The following is a 21,623-nucleotide window of genomic DNA, read 5'->3' on the forward strand; positions in this document are numbered from 1 at the left end:
CAAACCACGTGCTCTCAGCCAAACGGTCACATAGTTTCCCATCCGGCTGTCCAGCCCACTTACATTCGGAGAGGCTATAAGGCTTTAGCTAACAGATGTCTATAAGCAGCTTTAGGCCAATATAGGCTGCATATATATATGTGCTGAGAGATTATAGCAACCAAAACATTTAGCTGAATTTTACAAAAGAACATGCAATAGGCCTACAGTTACAGAAGGTGAGGCGCGGAAAGGGAAATTGCCACTTGGTTACATTTTAGAATGACGCCGCTTAGTCCACTGTGTTCTGACTACTTTTGTTTGGTTTCGCTGTGTGTTCAGATTAGATTTCTTGTGGTTCAGGACAATAAGAACTGAGAATCTGAGTGTTTATCATAATGCCCTGATCCCTCTTATGATTACCCCGCTTATCTGACTGTGAGGTCGTTGTTGCAGCACGCTATATGCCAGAGGTATGAACATCTATTACTGTTATGGAACGGGTTGAGGAGTGGTTACAGATTTAACTGATAAAATAAGTCTCCCCGGTTCAGACTATTTTACACAGATATGTGTTCAATTTGTCACATGAACAGCTACAGTGACTTATCTTTTATCCGCCAGATTATTTACATATAGGCATTGCTTGACTTTTAAATAATGCAGATATGAGTCTCAAGGTATCAGATTGCCTCTTCTGTTGTCGATTATCGAATTTACGTCAGAGGAAGACCGGGCTTGCTGCACGGACAAGAAACTGAGTAGATTTACGGTTTGTTGTATTAGTCCGTCAATATTGTATCAGCCTGATTCAAATAGGTTAGTGGCCAGGTAGCAGTGGCACACACACACACGCACCACCCCTCACACAATGCAGTGAGCGTGTGCGTGTGTCACAACACCCTCTCTACACACGTACATTAGATCCACTGTAGGTATACCTGGCGAACGCAGTGTGCTAATTGAAACTCATTGGTAAGTACATTAAAACTTAATGTCCCAGTGAATACATTGTCCGTCCTCGGTTTTTAGATATCACTGTCAGGTATCCACTTTCCTATCTGATTATACGAATTCAGCATGGCCCCATGATATCATGTTAGCAATCAATTGCCTTAGACCTTTTGGCAAAGGAGGGCTGTCATTTTATTGCCCTGAGCATGCACTGCAAAACCCTGTCCATTCATGATATTTTAAAAGGGAAAACGGGCCCTCGATCTGTGCTCAAAATCTGCGCGAATTAAGCTTGTTATGAAAAAGTTTAAGGGTCATTTCGAGGCCTACTACCAAAGTCAGAAAATAAGTATATTGCTGTGAGAAAGGAAGTATACTCCCCCTGCATTTCCCCTCAATAGTGACACATTTTGCATCATTTTAGCAGTGGTTGTTATACAGAGGAACCCACAGGATCAGTGGGGTTTACTGTAGTGCACGTTGCAATTCGTCATTTATATCCCCTTAACTTCGTCATCCAATAAATGGCTAAAAATAGAATAAGGAGAAGGAATCCAGCCTTACAGACACTTAGTTTGGTCTAAAGTATATGTCACAGGCTTAAGCTTAATGTTTGTCTTTGCTAGGTACGAATTAATGTTATTAAGGGTGTGGCTTTCAGTAATTAAATCTGTCTGTTTGCCGTGCCAGGAAAACTACAATAACACAGTAAGGTTGGTATGCACTGGAAAGACTGGAGTAACAACTTTGGACTTGCCCAAATGCATCTCAGATTTACACAATGAGTCTGGGAAACCCTTTTACAAACATGATTTCAGTCATTCAACTGTCTAATGGATTTTTTACAAACAGAATCCTAAACCACTGGCCATTTATCTGGATACAGGCGTTCTCAAACCTATCCTTGGGGAGAGGAAACCATTCCATATTTTTTTACTTTAGGTTATCTGTCAACATGTTTAAGGGAATTTCCAAATAGCAGCCATTGCCAAATTCCATTGGATCTATTTTCACAGTGATAAAATCAAATAATACAGATACATAAATTCAAAGCTAAAATATATACACTGCAAATGTATTCTAAATATTTGCATTAAGGATGGATATATTAAAATATTTTTCTGAAGTTGTTGATCAACCCTGCAGTTTTCAACTCTGTTCCTGTTTCAAAATCCCCATTGTCCTCATGATGATATCCCCGAGCCGTTCCCTTACTGTCCTGTAACTCGGTTTTCGGGGATAATGCTGTTTCTATGGTTTGAAATATTAATATACCATCCATCAAATAGTTAATAACTCTATCATGCCTTGATAATGACTTATTTCCTGTTCCCCATCTACCAAAACCTTACAGATGTGTGTACAGTATTAGTACCGTACAAACAATTGGCTACAGAGGAAGGGTACTAGGGTACTTCATGGGTACTCCAAGCAGAGCAAAATTCTGTCGGTGGTACAATAGCTGAAAAGTGTTGGGAACCAAACTGTAACGGATCTGATTTGCAAGCTACTGTAAATCAACCGTGAACTAATTTAAATGTGCCTGAAAAAAAAAAGCACTAAATACTACTACTAAAACATAACGTTTTGTCCTAAATGCCTTATTTTCTGAGACAACACCAACTGTCTTCTAATTTTACAGCATATGGCAGCATCAGGCTAAAGTTGTGGTTACAGGCAAAGACTACAGAGTTTTTCAGGATAAAAAAGAAATAGGATGATGCAATGCACAGACAAAGAGGACAAGTTATTCCTTTAATCTGCTTGAAAATCAACAGAAACACGTATTGCACATGGGGCTAAATAGCTAGCTATGTAATCAAGGTAACCTACTGCATGATCACGTTATATTTAAATCTCACTTTAAAATTATATACTTGATTTTGTGGATTTCATTGACGAACAAATCGAGACTAATTGCATTTCATTCCCACTTGGTAAATCAACCAAATATGAAAAAATAATCCAAAGGTGGCGTATGTTTACACAGCATTATACGAGTTGAACTTCCTCAGCCCCGTAAACTACAGATAAAGCATTCTACATTGGTACAAAATAATTCCAACATCTTCACATCAATGAATAGCAAAGGGAGGATTGGGGGAGACACCAATCCACGCAAAATATACCTGTATATGATACAAAATAATCTGGCGTTTTTAGTTAGGGTAACGAACGGCCAGATTAGTTAATCGCTGCCACTACAAGAACGGAAAAGGAAGGCTGGATTTGGCCAGTGCTATTGCAGTCGGTCTGTGTATGTGTTTGGTTTCTTGGTAGGATGGATCGCTTTGAACAAGAACTGTAACTAGTTTTTCACTGGTTTTTAAATGGAAACTCATCGACGCTTTGTTTATAAGGGTTTCTGGGGAAATATAGTTGGGTGCAAGGTTTAGATTGAGCAGATAAATTAGAAAAGAATGTATTGTTGCTCTGTTTCTATCGGTGTGTGTATGTGTGCGACTGAAAGTAAGGGAGAAATATGAATGACAGGGACCGACTTACTGTGGCCTTTTCAGATTTTAATCAATCCCCAGCTGTCACCTCATAAATATTTGTTATGGTTGGAATATTGTGGATACGCCGCTGAGACATTAGTCAACCGCTCTGGGTCTCTTGTCTCTTACTGTCCAGTCTAGCGGATGGTGGAACCATACTGTTAACTCCTCCTCTCGCTCAGCAGATCTTAAAGTGGGCGGGGTCTGGATGCACATTGTTTTCTTGTATTTTCGTGGTTAGAGACCGGAGAGTGGTCAGCAAGGTCTGTGTGTGGAGGGGTCGGGAGAAATGGATGATGGTCGACAAGCAATGATGAAACATTAAGAAAGGATTCTTCGGCAAGCTAGACCGATCCAAGTTTCTAACCCGACTTAGCGACAAACTCGGCGATTATGCCCAGCGCCGACTTAGCCGTAAGAAGTTTATCAGAAGTGGAGAAATACCTCAACAGCCGGAACGAAATGGTAAATACTTTTTTATTGTTTTCTCTCTCTTACTCCTAATAGGCTACGCTGCTCGAACATAGGAGGCATTGTAGTGTAGCGTCATCGAAAGACTCCGTATGCGAACACCTGCTGTGTCATAGGTTTTCGTTCAAAACTCATGAAATCCGACCATTTACTGGGTTATGGGCTAAGCGATTATGATTATGATAAAATATTGTTTAGTTTGCGCCTTAGCCTTGTGGCTTGGCTATTGCGCCTTAGCCTGTGGCTTGGCTATTGCGCGTATGAATTGGTCAGATAACGATCATCGTGAACAGGGTTGGGTTCAATACCAGTCAGTTCAGGAAGAGCACTACACATCCTATCGTAATGATATTTACTGAGAATCATCTTGAATTTAGTTTACATTTTTAAACGAATGTACTGAAATTCAAAAGGAATCGACGCGAACTCTGTTATTGATGCTGTTGTTTAGTAGCCTAGTATGTAGGTTAGTCGGTTTACACTTGTTTGTTTCGTTTGAAATTAAGCCTTGGAGGGGTGCTTGGAGGGGTTGTATTTAAGCCTCCTATTCTTTACGTCTATTCGATCAATCATGCCTTTCATAATTGTTACATTGTTATTTATAATTTTAAGAATTATGACTAACTGTGATTTCATCATGAACAGTTTGGTAAACGATGGACACAATTGGACACAATGTCTTTTCCCCTCTGCTCTTCTCTCTGTTCTCAGTTTGTTTCTTGACCGAAGGGTCTAGGTGTTATAACTAAATACACACACGTTATAAATATCTCTCAGATCTGAATAATTGGACTGTGCCATTTTATTACTATGTTACGACTCCACCTGCATGATCAAATCCTTCAGGGTCCTCCTGAATTATTTGGATCTAGGCACGCCATGTACAAGACTGCAGGCCTTGGTCATGTGTTGATAGTTTACACATCCACAGTCTTAGAGAACAAAACAACATTGGCCCTTCAAAGCGGCTTTAAAGGATGTCTCTGTGTCACTGTTGAAAAATGTCAGTGTGGCACGTGCACACTCACACAAACACACGTACACAACAAGAGTACCGGCACAGTGACGGATCAGTCACACACACGACGGGATGTCTCAATGAAACACAGAAAACCACTCAACTGTGAAAGAGCCAGCAAGTTGTCTTTCTCTCTCCTGGAGATGTTATGCTTGCAGGCAATATGACCAGCTTACATGACCTTCTTTGAGCCTTGAGGTGTGTCAGCCTGCTGTCTGACTGGTTGTTTTCTTGGCTGTTCATCTTGTTTCAACATGAGGGTGATGTCACCTTCACCTGTACTGGGTCCCTTTTCCATTGCAGTCATTTGCGGATCTAGCATAGGCCTGTACTTTACATCAACACTGTTATCAAAGTTACATAATTTGTTCATTTATATTTCTGCCAATCTGCCAGACTTTAAACCCACCCGTCTTGTAGCTGAACCCTGAACATTATGACTCGGGCAGCAATGTGGCTGAACAGTTCGACTTAACACTCCATCTTGTCTCATTCTGATTAAAGGGGTAGTCAGAGGTTTTGGAGGCCTACAAATGGTACACATGCATCTGAATTTATTCTAAAAAGCTGCCGGGATAAAGGCTTTCGTTGCCATAACGATGTTAGCAAGCTGTCTCGCTGGTTTCTTTGCATAACCTCGTGCCACACTGCACAGGATAATGACAACACACAGAGAACTCCGGTGGCAGATACACTGCCTGGTAATGCCACTTGCTAGCATTTCACTTTCATAAGGCTGTCTGACGACTTCTTTTTTTTCTCCCTAAATTCGTACTTACCGCATGACCCTGGACTGTCACGTCTTCCTACTGTCTTTCTGTAGATGTGGCAATGCCAATGACTGACTTTAACCTCTGTTGGTCAGGTTTCAACAATGCATTTTAAAACTGAGTTTGTCTATACTTCACTGGTCAGGCTTCAACAACACCTTTTAAAACACTGTTGAGGCTGTCACAACACTTTCAAAAAACATCCATAACTCCCTGGCCATGCATGGTTCTTCTCCTTTACACAGTGTTCATCATCCTTCTTTCTGCAGAAGATGACTATGCACTTTTCCCCTAAACTCTCACTGCGGACTTAAACCAGATGCATGATGGGAATAAGAGGCCCTACAGTGATTTCACAAGGCTCCTGCTGTAGCCACAGTGCTGCTTGTTTTACCAGCTGCAGCGTCCTGACACAGCCTAGAAGCTGCTAGTGGCTGTTGACTTGGAACACATTTGGTTCACACTATTTAGGACTGTTCACACAACTTAGGACTGTTCACACAACATAGGACTGGAGCTAGCCATACCCTAACTTCTTTTTTAATGACATTCGTGGCTTTCCGTGGCTTTCCGTGGCATTCACACAGGTATTTCGGTCATGTGACGGTCCACTGGTTGTGGGAAGCTGACAAACGCGGTGTTGTCTCATCTGCTTCAGTTGTAGACTACCGTTTTGTACATTTTATTAATACCTTCCAGACCTCTCTCCTGTTACGGCCGCCCGTGCCTTCAGCTGGCTCATTAGTGTAACCTCTGCGTTCGCATATGTTTCCATAATTCGTTTTCCGCCGTAAGATGTGGTGTTTGTGTAAATGCTGACAACAGACATCTTTGTCCGGGCACTCTTAGCACATCACACATACTTCACAGGCCTACTCGGTCTCACTGTGCTATACCCGCGGTAGACAACGTGTTGTCTGGATCTGTCCCAAATAATCCCCAAATGGTTTGTAGCCAATGCTCCATTTTCACCTCATGGTACACGTGGTTGTATCACTGTGCTGCTAATGGAGCAGTGCAGCAGAATCCGTCCACCTCCACCCGTTTGCTAAAAGTATCACGTATATTTCCCTCACATTCTTATTTGATGTGGACAGTAAACTGAAGATAATATGCCAGCAGGGGGAAACAATTTTAAATTGGCCCTCACTGCCTTTTAAAAAGCACTTTGCTGTAAACGAGTCTATTAAACATAGCTGCAGTGCCTTTAACTACGCCTCAGTGAGATTCCACTCTTCTCCGTCAGTTCTCAGGGGACTGCACGAGGCTGCCAGCGCGATGGTGTTAATTGGTTATTGATTTGTTTTTGGACCATGTTTCCTTCCTGAAATATTTGGGGTGGGGGGGGGGGCTTTAATGTGAAATCAGCAGTTTCTGTGCCCATGTTTGGACTTATGAATTGATGATGCTATTGATTTGCAAAGAATATAACTTAAAAATGCCTCACAAGCTTGTTTTAGCTATCATACTCTGGCAGAACGTGAATTTCAAATATGTACAAAGATGTAACTGCCATTTTAAGCATCATTGATGGTGGCCTGTAGTTTGGCCAATGATTTGAGAGAAATCATTTTCCCAATTGTAAACTTCCAATTGGCACCTTCATCTCCTCCTTACCAACACATTTGTCTCCATTGAAAGCGACCATCATTAGAAACGACTGTCTGTATTAAATGCAATCAATAATGTAAGTCGTTCTGGATGAGAGCGTCAGCTAAATGGCCCAAATGGAACATGAGGAGGATGGAAAGGGCCCCGAATCAGTCTGGATACATCCAGAACCATTCTTGTGAATGCCTCTCCCTCTCTTTCTCCCCCTTTCTCACTTCCTCTCTCTCTCCCCCTTTCTCTCGTCGTCTCTCTCTCCCCCTCTCCTCTGTCATCCCATGGTCCTCCACTCTGAGGTTGAATGGCTCTAATGGAGGAACAGCAGTGGTGTCTGTCTCCATGAGGATCAGTACTGGCGTGCTGCCTGGGAGGAATACCCATAAGGCACCACAGAATCCTTTATCTTCCGTCTGTGCGTGTCGCTGTGTGTGTGTGTGTGTGTGTCGCTGTGTGTGTGCGCGTGTTCGTCTTTTTCTCTGCAGTGGTGAGGTCGGATAAAGGGCTGTTTTGTTCCCTCTCCCCAAGAGATCCCAGCTTTGCGTGTGTGTGTGTGTGTGTGTGTGTGTAAATCATGTTTGGAGTGATTGTCTCATTTGTATGCAGGTCTGCCCCGTCCCTGTCTGTGTCCACCTGAACTGAATAAAGACATTCATCAGCAGGTACCAGTGAGACACCCGGTTGTTGTGATGGTCAGGACAGATTTGGGTTTCTGTGTCTTTACTGCGGGCTTGCATACTTCCTTATCACAACCAGGTGATTAGGAAGTATGCAACCATAATGTCCTGTTTGCTGCCTAGTGTGTGTGTGTGTGTGTGTGTGACTGAAGCGTAACCCTAAGGTTAGGTATTCCAGTACTGGGGTTAAGGTTAGGTTTAAGCTTTGGGTTATGGTTAGATAAAGAATCACCTCTGGTTGGATTTGAACTTGCAACCTCTGGAGTGAAGTTCGAGGATGTTTCTGCACGTCCACCATCCCCCGACTTCTCACGTACTCTCAGTAGTGTTTACCTTCGTATTGTTTTCCCATGGAGAATCTGATGAAACCTCAGAAGTCAGATGTGCCAAACGATTGATTGGTAGGCGGTCGGGAGAACCCCATTTGGTGTGGCTTGTGTTAGTCCCTCCCCCCTAACCAAACTCCTCACACTCCTCATCCATATTTAGAACATGGGACCATCTCTTCAGATTGCTGGCCCTTAAGCTTTAGGCGCTATTTAATTTTCCCGGTGTCAGTGAGACATACATTTAAATGTATTATGAATTTCTCCTTTGCCCCTTAAGGGTTTCCATAGAAAGGAACATGCTTTCACTACAGAATTGTATTGAATTCCACAAATTATTTATGACCGTCTACTCAACTGATTTCAACTGGAGCTCAGCAGTTTTCCACTTTCATAAGCTCCTTCTTTGGTCCAGCAAATAACTAACAAAATGGCAGACGCTGACCTGACTGACCCCTGAAAATGCTTAATTGTAGTTCTCAAGCCCGGGAGTCCGGCTGGCTGTTGCATGGCATTCGTTTTAACTCAGATCAATGACCCAAGAAAGGATTTGTTACAGCACAACCTTTCCTAGTGCTCCACATGTCCTGTCCATAGACAAACAATAACCGGTTGTTTGCAGAGATACACACATACACACACACACACACACAGGCACTTTGGCGAGCCGCTGCTCTACTTGGTGAGGCCCTCCCTCTGGTAAAGACAGACAGACCCTGGGGCAGACTGATAGACAGACAGACCCTGGGGCAGACAGACAGACAGACCCTGAGGTAGACAGACAGACCCTGGGGCAGACAGACAGACAGTCAGACGCTGGGACTGACAGTCAGACGCTGGGGCAGACAGACAGACAGACAGACAGAACCTGGGGTAGACAGACAGACCCTGGGGTAGACAGACAGACAGTCAGATGCTGGGGCAGACAGTCAGATGCTGGGGCAGACAGACAGTCAGTCAGACACTGGGGCAGACAGACATACAGACACTGGGGCAGACAGACCGATAGTCAGACCCTGGGGCGGAGAAAGATGTTTTTTGGGGTATCTGGTACCCATTAGGATAGAATAACAAACGTGTGCGTGTCTTGTAACGGACAAAGGACAAGTGTTTAGGGCCTGGGTGGGCAGTTTATTAAAGAAAACAGAAGAGGTCGGGGAGGAGAATCTGAATGAATCTAAATGAAAACACCAAGCGGTTTCTTGGGCAGGCGCCGTTGTCTCTGGGGCGGCCTCCTGCTGGTGTTAGGGAGGAGTGGGTGCTTGTGGTTGTATCTTCGCAGCCTCTCCCTCCGTCTCCTCCTGGAGTTCTTTGACCCTCCTTGGCTCCTGTGCCGCTCTGGCCTCCACAGCCTCCTTTTTCTCCATTCCAACTCCTTGATATGCTCCCAGTGCACCTCCTTTACCCTTGTCGCAGAGCTGCTCCCTTTGCATATCTCTCTGGACAAGGTCCCGATCGGCGGCAGCTGTGCTGGGGCGGAGCTGGCCCTGCTGACTGCCCCCGGAAAGTTCTGGAATCTTACAGCCATCCTCATGGGGGCGTTGGTGTGACCCCGATGTAGCAAGCGGGGACGGGTTTGTGCCACAGCTTGTGTCCTGACATAACGATTTCGTCATACTCAGAACATACAGCTAACCTCAGTATCACCTTGCAGGGCCTGTTCACACTGTGGAGGGCCTGGATTATAACTGCACTGATTTAAAACACCTTCCTCTATAGCATGGAGAAAATGTGTACCAGATGAAAAGCCAAAACAAGCATGACATCCTGGAAACTGTATTTTATGTACAAATAATATTTAAAATGCAGGTCAGGGAAATATACTGTTCTTGAACCATACCTGATATACAGTTTTACTGTGGTGTGTTATTTAAGGGCCACTATTTTATATCCAAACATTAAGACAAAACCTTTTTTTGTCTTGTGCTAGCAAGCAAACATAAGCGAAATCCAAGGACAGATAATCTATCTCCGTGATTATACAGCTGCTTTCACTTAATCTGGGAGGGATTGATCGTCTATTGCTGTAAATGAGAAGAATGACCTTGCAAGCGAGCCACCTATTCGCAGGTTGACAAAGTGAATGCAAAGCTGAAGCCCTATACATGTATACATTAGGTATACATTGCCTTTGGGAAAGTATTCAGACTTAAACATTTTCTCCACATTAAGTTCCATTTTAGAAAACATTTTTGATTATATAATTTTTTGGCCATCAATAAATGCACAATACCCCATAATGACAAACTAAAAATATAAATGATATATTTTTGGTAATTGTTTTTAAACTAGCTCCTTCAGACTGGCTAATTCAGATAAATCTCATTCAGACAGTTATCCAGACTGTGTTTATACAGTTAAGACCAAAAGTATTCATACCCATGCCAAATTGTGACCCATAGTGAATCTTTATTTGACCAATAGGTTTCTTCTGGCTGGAAATGACATAAACAAGGTATGACATTGTGCTGGAGATTCAAATGAATAACGTAACTATTTCAGTTTATTTAAATTTTTTGGGGAAAAATGCCATATCCGACGTTATTCATACCTCTTGAAATTGTTGCATATTTTTGAGAAAATGCAAGTTTCTATACCATTTAAAATGGTCTTGTAATTTCCACCATGAGAGAGAATTCTAATCACCTATAAACTGAGAACTGCTGAACAGCAGTAGTTCTCTAGTCAGTTACTAGTCAACTGCAAGTCATGGCTAAAAACAGAAATTGTTACTTTATTTTGTATCTCCAGCACAATGTCTTACCGTGTTTTGTCACTTGTTTATGTCATTTCCAGCTAGAAGAAACTTACTGGTCAAATAAAAATTCACTATGGCTCAAAATCTGGCATGGGTATGAATACTTTTGGGCTTAACTGTATTGGGACAGTAAAGTATTAATAAATGGCTCTTTTTGCTGTACAAACAGGGCAACTGTGTGCTAGGGAACTGTGTGTGTGTACGTATATACACACATGTACTGTGTATATATATAACCGTGTATGTATATTATCCCCTAGAAAGTATTTATCATTACATTTGGTGTTGACAGGAATCATCTGTTCTTACAGTCTCTATTCCAAAATGGCCTGTTATATGATGGCCAGCGTAATGAACAGTCTGACAGATGCTCCTGCCTCCCTGAAGCAAACTCCCACCCTGCGCTGGGGGCCCGTGGAGCCCAAAATCTGCTTCCCCCGGCCTGTCCCCTCACGTTAAAGAGCTCTTCCCCTCTCTCTCCTCCCTCCGCGGGGCCTCCTGTCCTCAGCCAAGCGGACCAGGGCACGTGGTCCTCCAGGACCTCCATGACCTCCTCTACCTCCTCCCCGCCTGTCCCAAGGGGTCTCAGGGAAGAGATTAAGTGTAAAGGATGGCAGCTCCGCGGCAGACGGAGGGCATCGTCGTAGCAGATTCTTATTAGCTCTAATTCGTTTAACAGAGCCTCTGAAGCAGAGAAATGTGCAGATCGCAAACTGTTGAGTCAGAGTGGTTAGGAAGGCCAGATTAACCATGGCAGGAGTACTGATGTGACGAGAAGCCACGGTTAATGTGGATGTTTTGTTTCTCAGATGAGAAGGGGTACTATCAGAAATGTTTATTTCTGTCATCCGTCACCAGCTCTCTTGGGCCTTTGCCCCAGCTGCAGGCTGTAGCGTTAGTAATCTAGAACTGAGAGTAGCCAATAGGGTAGTCATGCAAGCCCAAAACCCTCCCCCTTCATCTGTTTCTACGCTCCACATCATCACACCTTTCAGGACAACCCTCAACGGTCGGTTTCTGTCTTCACTGAAGATTCCTTCCTGTTCATTGCAGGTTGAATGATTCAGATGATTCACATAGATTCAGATGGAATACAAGTTTGATAGATGAAGTGCACATTTAGAGCATCTGTCATAGCAAGGATGTTTCTGACCATAGACAGGTTATAGACAGGTTATAGACAGTGTGTTTTATACAAGTCAGCTGGTAGTTCTGAAGGTGTCCTGTGCTTGAGTGGTGCCAGAACCAGGTTGACACCACAGGTAACTCTGGGGCAGAAACAGGCTGACACCACAGGTAACTATGGGGCAGAAACAGGCTGACACCACAGGTAACTCTGGGGCAGAAGCAGGCTGACACCACAGGTAACTCTGGGGCAGAATCAGGCTGACACCACAGGTAACACTGGGGCAGAATCAGGCTGATACCACAGGTAACACTGGGGCAGATACAGCCTGACACCACAGGTAACTCTGGGGCAGAAACAGCCTGACACCACAGGTAACTCTGGGGCAGAAACAGGCTGACACCACAGGTAACTATGGGGCAGAAACAGGCTGACACCACAGGTAACTCTGGGGCAGAAACAGGCTGACACCACAGGTAACTCTGGGACAGAAACAGGCTGACACCACAGGTAACTCTGGGACAGAAACAGGCTGACACCACAGGTAACTCTGGGGCAGAAACAGGCTGACACCACAGGTAACTCTGGGACAGAAACAGGCTGACACCACAGGTAACTCTGGGACAGAAACAGGCTGACACCACTGGTAACTCTGGGACAGAAACAGGCTGACACCACTGGTAACTCTGGGACAGAAACAGGCTGACACCACTGGTAACTCTGGGACAGAAACAGGCACGTCTTTGTGTTGCTGTTTGAACTCACATCACCGAAAAAATCTCACCTGCATAATCACTCGCTCACTTACTCACAAACATTTAATCAAACACACACTTTCTCACAAACATGAAATCAAACACACACACTTTCTCACACACAGTTCTTGGCACTTCCTCATCATAGAATTTCTCTCTGGTTGTCTGAAAGTGGGTAGTTTCGATTTGTACTGAAATACAGTGTTACTGTAACCAACATCTTAGATATTACCCGAACCTATGGCCCTGTGTCTTTAGTCAGGACACTGGGTCGGGCCAGGGGATACGCATGCGTGACCCGGGCTGTTAGACCGCAGGCCTGGCTGGGTAGAGGCTAGATGGCTGGACAATGGGTTGTTCTGCACAGAAAGAGGCCTCTGTTTAGGGTAGAGAGAGAATGGGAGAGAGGGTGGCTGGAGAGAAGGGGAGGAAAGCTGGAGAGAGAGAATGACGGCAGAGAGGAGGAGGGTGGGAGGGAGAGTCTGGAGGGAGGGGGAGGGCGGGAGAGGGAGTCTGGAGTGAGGGGGAGAGTAGGAAAGAGAGTCTGGAGAAACGGGGAGAGGAGGAAGGAGAGTCTGGGGTGAGGGGGAGGGCGGGAGAAGGAGTCTGGAGAAAGGGGGAGAGTAGGAAAGGGAGTCTGGAGAAAGGGTGAGTGGGAGAGGGATGAAAAGATGGAGAGAGAGACTGGAGGAGACTGGAGGAGTAAGAGTTCAGTGGTTCTCTGGTTTATAATAGAATACTGACTTATGTTATGTGCTGTAATAGAATACTGACATATGTTATGTGCTGTAATAGAATACTGACATATGTTATGTGCTGTAATAGAATACTGACATATGTTATGTGCTGTAATAGAATACTGACATATGTTATGTGCTGTAATAGAATACTGACATATGTTATGTGCTGTAATAGAATACTGACATATGTTATGTGCTGTAATAGAGTATTGACATATGCTATGTACTATATTCGAATACTGACATACAGTACCAGTTAAAAGGTTAGACAGGCTTACGCATTTGATTGTGTCAAAATATAATACTGGCAGCATCTACATGCCACAGTAGATTGAATGGACCATAGTTATAAGTGGATAAATACAGGTTTGGTGTGGTGAGGCAGCAGTTTTTGTAGCATATTCACAGCCTGGTATTGGATGCTGGTAGAGCTGTGGAACCACAGTGGTTCAAGCCACATCCTACTAAGACTGTAGGTCTACATCAGTCACACATGGCCTAGAAAAACTCAATGCAGTGAGTGTCAATTAGGGTGAGGCCAAAGTGACTCTGTACCAGTGACTCTGTCAACCAGAGGATGTATTATTTTTGTCACCTTGTGTTTGTGAAATACATCCAACCCTTTTTTTCACAAGGCCAAAAAATTGAGATTGTCAGCAATTGTGGTGTTTTTAAAGCTTGACACAGCTTTACAAAATACCCAAATAGTACGGAGTTCTGACTGGAAGGACAGGGAAGTACTTAGCTGTGTGTGTGTGTGTGTGTGTGTGCGCGCTAACTTTCACACTCTCTTTCAGCTGTCTGTCTGGTGTGTGAACTCAACCTGCTTCTGTCCTGGGGCAGGCCCGAGAGCTTAGATGTCACATTCGCATTATCTAGGCCAACTTACCTTCCAGTAAATAACGTCGTGTTCTGACACGGCACTTGAATCCGTAAGTAGGATTGAAGAGACTGGTCAGTCCGGTTGGGTCACCACTGCCCACTCTGGGATGTGCTCGGTGATTGTTAGTGTCATACTGAGAACAGGCAGGTTGTGTTACAGTTCGCTGATCAGAGATAATACCACAGCATTTCACTGTTGTTGTTGTTGTTTGGATGTCTGTCCTCACCTCACATTGGCCGTGTCCTAAAATACCTTTATAGAGTGGTTCTCTGGGGGACCCTTTCTGTGACAGCAAATTCATTAAGGACCCTCTCGTAATCAGAGCCAAACTCGAGGAAGATTAGAATGGCGATTTGCATACATCCACTTGGACCCTGGGAACAAACATTTCATTCACTCCCCCTTTTGGCAATGAAGAGAATCTGTTTTCAATCGAATTTCCTGCCATTGTACACCTTTTGCACCTTGTACACCCTTTACCCCTTTGCCCGTGCTGTAGCTGTTATTAGTAACCAGCATTGATCAAGTATTTGGATACGGCATCCTAAAGCAGTTTGTTGTTGTTTGGCTTTTCTGTCCTTCCTTGTATGCAGGAGAGCACAAAGCTGCCAAGAACTAAAACCCTAATCCCGACCAATATTAATGTAGTGACGTAAATGTAGGCCAGTGTTGGTTTCTAGTTATGCAGACTCTAGTCCTTCCTATAGCACAATCAAGCAATCAAGCAATCAGTCAATCAAATGTATTTCTAAAGCCCTTTTTACATCAGCAGTTGTCACAAAGTGCTTTTACAAAACACCCGGCCAGAAACCCCGAGGAGCAAACAACAGGGTTGAATTACAGAAAAGTCCTGTATGTAAATTTCCGATTACTGCCACTGTTTCACTTCTGTAAAATTGTTTTTACACCCACTGGGTCAGTATGATAAGAATGTGCCTGAATAAGAATCGACGTAAAGTAAATCCAACAACTATTTTATGGCGGGTGTTTGTTTAAGCCCACAAGATAATCTTGATTGTCTTTGATTTCATTGGAACGATATGCTTGACCGTCACTTTTAATTAGGGGATTTCTTTGTGTGTTGCAGTCATTATATCTGACCTAGATTTGCTGGGGATGAGAACTGTGGCAGCCAGAAGAACAATGGATAAATACAGATGTATTGGGTTGGATTTGTCAGTCCATCTGTCTGACGGGCTCTTTTATGTAAAGTGTTTCTGACTAATACACCCATGTGTCAAAGGAAGTACTCCTGTTGAAAAGCTGAATGGTTGTTATTGTTTTTTACATCTTAGGACACATTGATATTTGGGCTAAATTCTGACCACATTCATTTTGATGTAACCAAATTTAACAAATCACACAAAAAAACAAAAAAACATTACACCAATCATGCAATTAAAATAAACCGGAATGCAAATAGTACACACCTGCCTTGGTGAAATGGCTAAAATGTGAATCAGGTGCCCCAAAACAGGTGCAAATTATTACGGAAAATTATGAGAGAGTAATTCGGGAGGGGGTAGCCGTCCATAAAGATTAGAAATGTGGTCTGGTTTGGTATTAAACATGTGGATGTATAGTAACACATCATGTCAAGATCAAAAGACCTATCGACGGCCCTCAGAAAGATTATTGATGCCAGGGCTGTTCCCTGAGAAGTTCTATACCTGGGTGCCCTCACTTATAGACTACATAGACTTTATTAAGATCAGTGGTCCCTACCAAGCCATGGGCCCCGTGAATTATAGCCATGGGCCCCGTGGATTATAGCCACCATTCCCCTCTTCGGCTATGGCTCTTGATTGATGCACGTGAGTCTGTGAGGGGATTCAAAACCATTTTCAATATACCTGAAGTACGTCATTCCACTCATCAACAGATCATGTACTAATTGAGAAAATTGACTGTCTACATAGACCAAAAGAGCCTCATAGAAGTCTCTAAGCACCCTGTAACATCAAAGGATCTACAGGTCTCTCGTGTCACAGTCAGTGTGAAAAACATGACACAGTTGAACCAGTATTGTAAAGAAGAGTGGGCAAAAATTACTCCCACTCAATGTAAGATAACTACGGATACAAGAAACTGCTACAGTAAGTCTTTTTAGGCAAAGAGGGCGACATCAGCTGTCAAAGCTACTTATGTTTTCGGCGTTATGAATATGTATTTCTGTTAATCTTTCAGTTTTACTAACCGTCTTGCTAATGGTCCTGTGGGTATGTTCCCGACAGGCGGAACGAAGCAATGGCGATGGAAACAGCCTGAACATTCGGGAGGCGATGCGGCGCGGCAGCTCCGAGAACAACCTGGATTTGGACCTGAGTAGCATCCCAGACTCCCAGCGCTATCTAGACTCCTCCCACCGCAGCTTAGACTCCGCCTACCGTTCCCTGCCCCCCGGCCTCAACAGCCTGCAGCAGAAGATCCTTAGGGTACAGGAGGTTCACCTCGTTGATTGATACAGCTTAAGAGTGCTGTTAAGTGTACCACTAAGGCCTTACCTCTGAATGTCCTTACGGGGATAATACAGTCATTTTCCTGGTGTGTCTTAGGTCACCGAGCAGCTGAAGATTGAGCAGGAGGCGCGTGACGAGAACGTGGCGGAGTACCTGAAACTGGTCAACAGTGCCGACAAACAACAGGTGTTTACCTGCCCAGACAGATGCTTGAATTTTCATACCGGTACTTCTATAGCTGCAGATGGTGCCTGTACTGAATGGTGCCTGTACTGAATGGTGCCTGTACTGAATGGTGCCTGTACTGAATGGTGCCTGTACTGAAGGTTCTACTGGGGATGTCTGCAATACGCTTAAGAAGAAAAAAACACACATGTCAAGTCACTGTGGTTAAATCTGGTTGACTGCTTGATGAGTTATTGTCTGTTTGAAAACGGCAGGTGGGGCGCATCAAGCAGGTGTTTGAGAAGAAGAACCAGAAGTCGGCTCAAAGGTAACATTCCATATCACCGTGTGGATATCCTTTTTGAATGAACTCATGACTTCTGGTAAACCTAAATAACCACTGTCTGTCTGAGTTACCTTGAATAACGAATGGTGTTTGGAGCCACCAGCAAAAGGTCACTCTAAACCTCACGATACCCGTTTTGTGAATAATGCGTGGAATGCACTGCGAAATCCTGACTCTGTGAACATGGCCATCCGCAGCATCGCCAACATGCAGAAGAAGCTGGAGCAGTACCACAAGAAGATGAAGGACAGCAGCGAGAAGGAGGCCAGCTCCAGACACCACAGTGGCCCCGGAGAGACCCACAGGGACGCGCTGAGCCACACCCCCAGCCACGTCAGCAGTGGCAGCGGTCGACACCCCACCGACAAGGTCAAGACTGTGGGGCCCGGCGTCTCGCTGTCGCCGCCCTTCTTCTTCAGCAAGCCCCGGGACTTCGCCAACCTCATCAGGTGCCGCCTTAGTGCTGTGTCATGCTGACTGTGTGTGTGTGTGAATGAACAGTGTGTAGTCGTGTTGCTCGGCCTCGGTGACCCAGGTGGACTCACATCTGTGCCCAGCCGCAGAGGGTGAAAATAAGAAAGGAAATCTCTGTTTGAACTTCTCCAGGAACAAGTTTGGCAGCGCTGACAACATTGCCCACCTGAAAACCTCCCTGGACAATCAGTCGCCGTTCCACTCCGAGGGAACAGGACGGGCTTTGAGCGGGAGCGCCACCATAGTCGGCGGGAAGACCGCCCCCACCCCCGCCGCCACACCCACCGCGAAGTACACCAGCGACGACGAGTGCTCCTCCGGGACGTCCCTGTCGGCGGACAGCAACGGGAACGTCATGACCCTGGGGGCGGCCCCGGGCGTGGAGGGGGGCGCCGGGGCCGCAGGGACCCCAGGGCAGAGCTTGGAGGCTGGGGACAGCCAGGGGAGGCTGGTCCCCGGCGTGGAGGAGATCCGGGAGGCACAGGGACAGCTGGAGGAGGACATGGAGAATCTCAGGAGCCAGTTTAAGAAGGATTACGTCTTCCTCACCCAGACGCTACAGGAGGAGAGATACAGGTGCGTGCACACTGTCTGCTGCTCGGGTCCCACCAGGAAAACACTGTAGTAGCATGTTACACTGTGTCGGGCTTCTGGGCAGATGCAGGTCCCAATGTTGTCCGTACTAACAGCTGCGACCAACCAATCCCCGTTGTGTGTGTGTGTTAGCACTTACGGTTAGGTGTTGCTGAGTAACCAGTTGTTTTTCCACACTTCCTGGTAGGTGTGAGCGGTTGGAGGACCAGCTGAATGACCTGACCGAGCTGCACCAGGCCGAGACGGCGGACCTGAAGCAGGAGCTGGCCAGCATCGAGGAGAGGGTGGCCTATCAGGCCTACGAAAGAGCCAGAGATATCCAGGTATTCTGGAGAGGGACGGGACAGGCTGGGGCTGGCTGGAGTACTGGGCGTACAAGGACTCCAGGAGTGTTCAGTAGTCTGGGCTGCTGCTGGTTTGGGACAATTACCTACTTACTTAACATCCTTAATGAACGTCAGTATGACGTTTATCAAACCAATTATCAAACCAGGTCTTAAGACTGGATTTCCCTGTCGGTCCCCGCTGTTTACACTAAGATTTGAAAATGTGCTTTTAGTTTTGCTGCACCTTATATGTTGAACAAATGCAGTGTTCCCTAAAATTAAATCAGCTGTTACCCTTAGTGGAGTTCAAAAAGTTAACAACAGCTGTAACTGTTTCTCTTATTATTTTCATAATTTTTTATGTATTGAATTTATCTGTTCTACATATTTTGGTGAAACTTTTTGTATCTATCTGTTTGCTTGTGTTCTATGCAGGGCTCAGTTGTAAATGAGACTTCGGTCTCATCAACCGATTTCCTGTTGAAATGTTAAATAACAAAACAAAGATAATGGCTCAGTACAGAGACAGGGACTCGGGGACCAGACACTACTGCCCTCAGCAAGGTTAAGCTGCGACCCAGGCCCTGCACTGTGGCTGGTTCTGTGCCCCTCCCAAATGAGCCGTGAGACTGTGTTTTGGAGTGTGTCTGGGAGAGTTTAAAGCAACATCATTTCCTTTGAAAGACGGACAAGAAAGTACTGTTTTATTGAAGGACAACATGGATGAAGCGGAACGTACTATTTAAATCCCCCTTAATATTAAACAAATCATGTAGCTGCTCTGTTTTAGATTGAATCTGAACCCTAGAGGCAGTATATGCCAGACAGGCTTTATTGATTCTATTCTCTCTTTCCTCCCCCAATGTTCTCTCTCTCTCTTTCTCTTTCTGTCTATATCTTTCTTACACTGTTTTTCCCTCTGTCTCTCTTTTTCTCTCTGTCACTCTTTCTTGATCTTTATCTATCTGTCTCTCTCTTTGTGTCTTTGTCTTTCTGTCTCTGTCTTTCTTTGTCTTTCCGTCTCTGTCTTTCTGTCTTTGTCTCTGGCTTTGTCTTTCTATCTCTGTCTTTGTCTCTGTCTTTGTCTTTCTGTCTTCGTCTGACTTTTTGTCTCTGTCTTTCTGTTTCTGTCTTTCTGTCTCCGTCTCTGACTTTCTGTCCCTGTCTCTCTGTCTCCCCAGGAGGCCCTGGAGTCCTGCCAGACGCGGGTCTCTAAACTGGAACTCCAGCAGCAGCAGCAGCAGACCGTGCAGCTGGAGTCCCGTGATGCCCGGGTGCTCCTGGGTAAGAGCATCAACATCATGCTGGCCATCGTCACCGTGATCCTCGTCTGCGTATCCACGGCCGCCAAGTTCGCCGCGCCCCTCATGAGGAGCCGACGCCACGTGATGGGCACCTTCCTGGGCATGTGCCTCCTGGCCCTGTTCTGGAGGAACTGGGACAGTCTCCAGTGTGCTGTGGAGCGGGTGCTGATGCCAGCCTGACAGAACAGAATGGGCCATGCCGTCCAATCAGAACCCTGCCAATCAGAACCTCTGGAATGACCGAAGACCTCCGTCTAAATAGTAAATGTACAAGTGATTATGTGCAGTGGTCCCTGAATGAGGAGAAGGGGGCTGACCTAACACGGTCACGGACTGACTGGTTATCCCCTCCACACCGACTAACACTGACTGCCGACGACCATGTGGGAGAACACGAGGACAGACCAGACCGTAGCTCTGTCAGGCCGTGTCGTAAGTGCTGCTGCTTCCTGCAACGTTGTGTCACAGGACTTTTGTCCATGAGTCGACGATGCCTGGTTGGACCGAGGAGGCTAATGACAGTGAAGGATAATGCTGGACAGAGGAGGATAATGCTGCTTGTTATCCTGTGACTCCATCAAAGCTCACCCAAACAGCATGTTTAAATGCGGGGGGGGGGGGGGGGGGGGGGGGGCATATTAAGCAGAACAACCGCGTTGAATCCAGCCAGACATGTTTTAGACAGGATAACTGAGCTGAGCTAGAATGTGGCATTTCCAGAACATTCTGAGGGTTTAGCCAGGTTTTAAAATGGCCTCCCTGTAACCGCCTTTAATCTTGAGATCTTGGTGAACAGTAAAAGAGAAACTCTGACAAGTCCGCGTTGTGAAGCCAAACAGAGCAGCAATGTTATTAGACGTTTCCACTGATTAGCATTCCGATAATTGGGTCTTAAATCTGTACTAAGTTGCTGTGTCAGAGGACATTTCGCAGTTTTGAAAAATCACTTGCAATGGCTATGGAGGGAGAACATGTTGTTCTCTGAACCTTCAGACCCGAAACCTAATTGGGTTTCAGGACCAAAATCCACCAACATGTCCATAACGTTTTAATTTGGTATGCTTATGGGTTAGGATTAAGGTTAGCTTTAGGAGTAACAGGTGATCATGTTTAGGGTTAAAGGTTCGGGAACATTGTTTCTTGTTAAAATTGTTAAAATCTTGGGCCTGAAAATGATTGAAAGCACCTTAGCCTTGATTATTTCTACTTTTAGCCTAGCTATGTGTGGTATGTATTGCCTGTTTGTTTTTTTAAAATACCTTCCCAGATTTCATTATTATAATTTCATTTGTACAAATATAATGAATAGAACAGCCCAACCACTCACATGAATTGGGGACCCCTGATGTATTCATTGTATTCATATGATTTTGCCCAATCGATTACGATTGAGAA

General features: G+C 44.9%; 1 protein-coding gene across 1 annotated transcript; it reads left to right on the top strand.

Annotated features, from left to right (window-relative positions):
* Positions 1-3,640: 3,640 nt before the first annotated feature.
* On the top strand, positions 3,641-20,848 carry LOC105021807 (transmembrane and coiled-coil domain protein 3-like). Its single transcript, XM_010889736.5, has 8 exons — positions 3,641-3,896; positions 16,795-16,995; positions 17,116-17,205; positions 17,460-17,512; positions 17,728-17,979; positions 18,137-18,580; positions 18,786-18,921; positions 20,106-20,848. Exons 1-8 carry the CDS (start codon positions 3,825-3,827, stop codon positions 20,406-20,408), a joined length of 1,551 nt encoding a protein of 516 aa, XP_010888038.1. The 5' UTR covers positions 3,641-3,824; the 3' UTR covers positions 20,409-20,848.
* The last annotated feature ends 775 nt before the right edge of the window (positions 20,849-21,623 follow it).

The sequence above is a fragment of the Esox lucius genome, chromosome 19 (assembly GCF_011004845.1).
Source record: "Esox lucius isolate fEsoLuc1 chromosome 19, fEsoLuc1.pri, whole genome shotgun sequence".
NCBI lineage: Eukaryota > Metazoa > Chordata > Actinopteri > Esociformes > Esocidae > Esox > Esox lucius.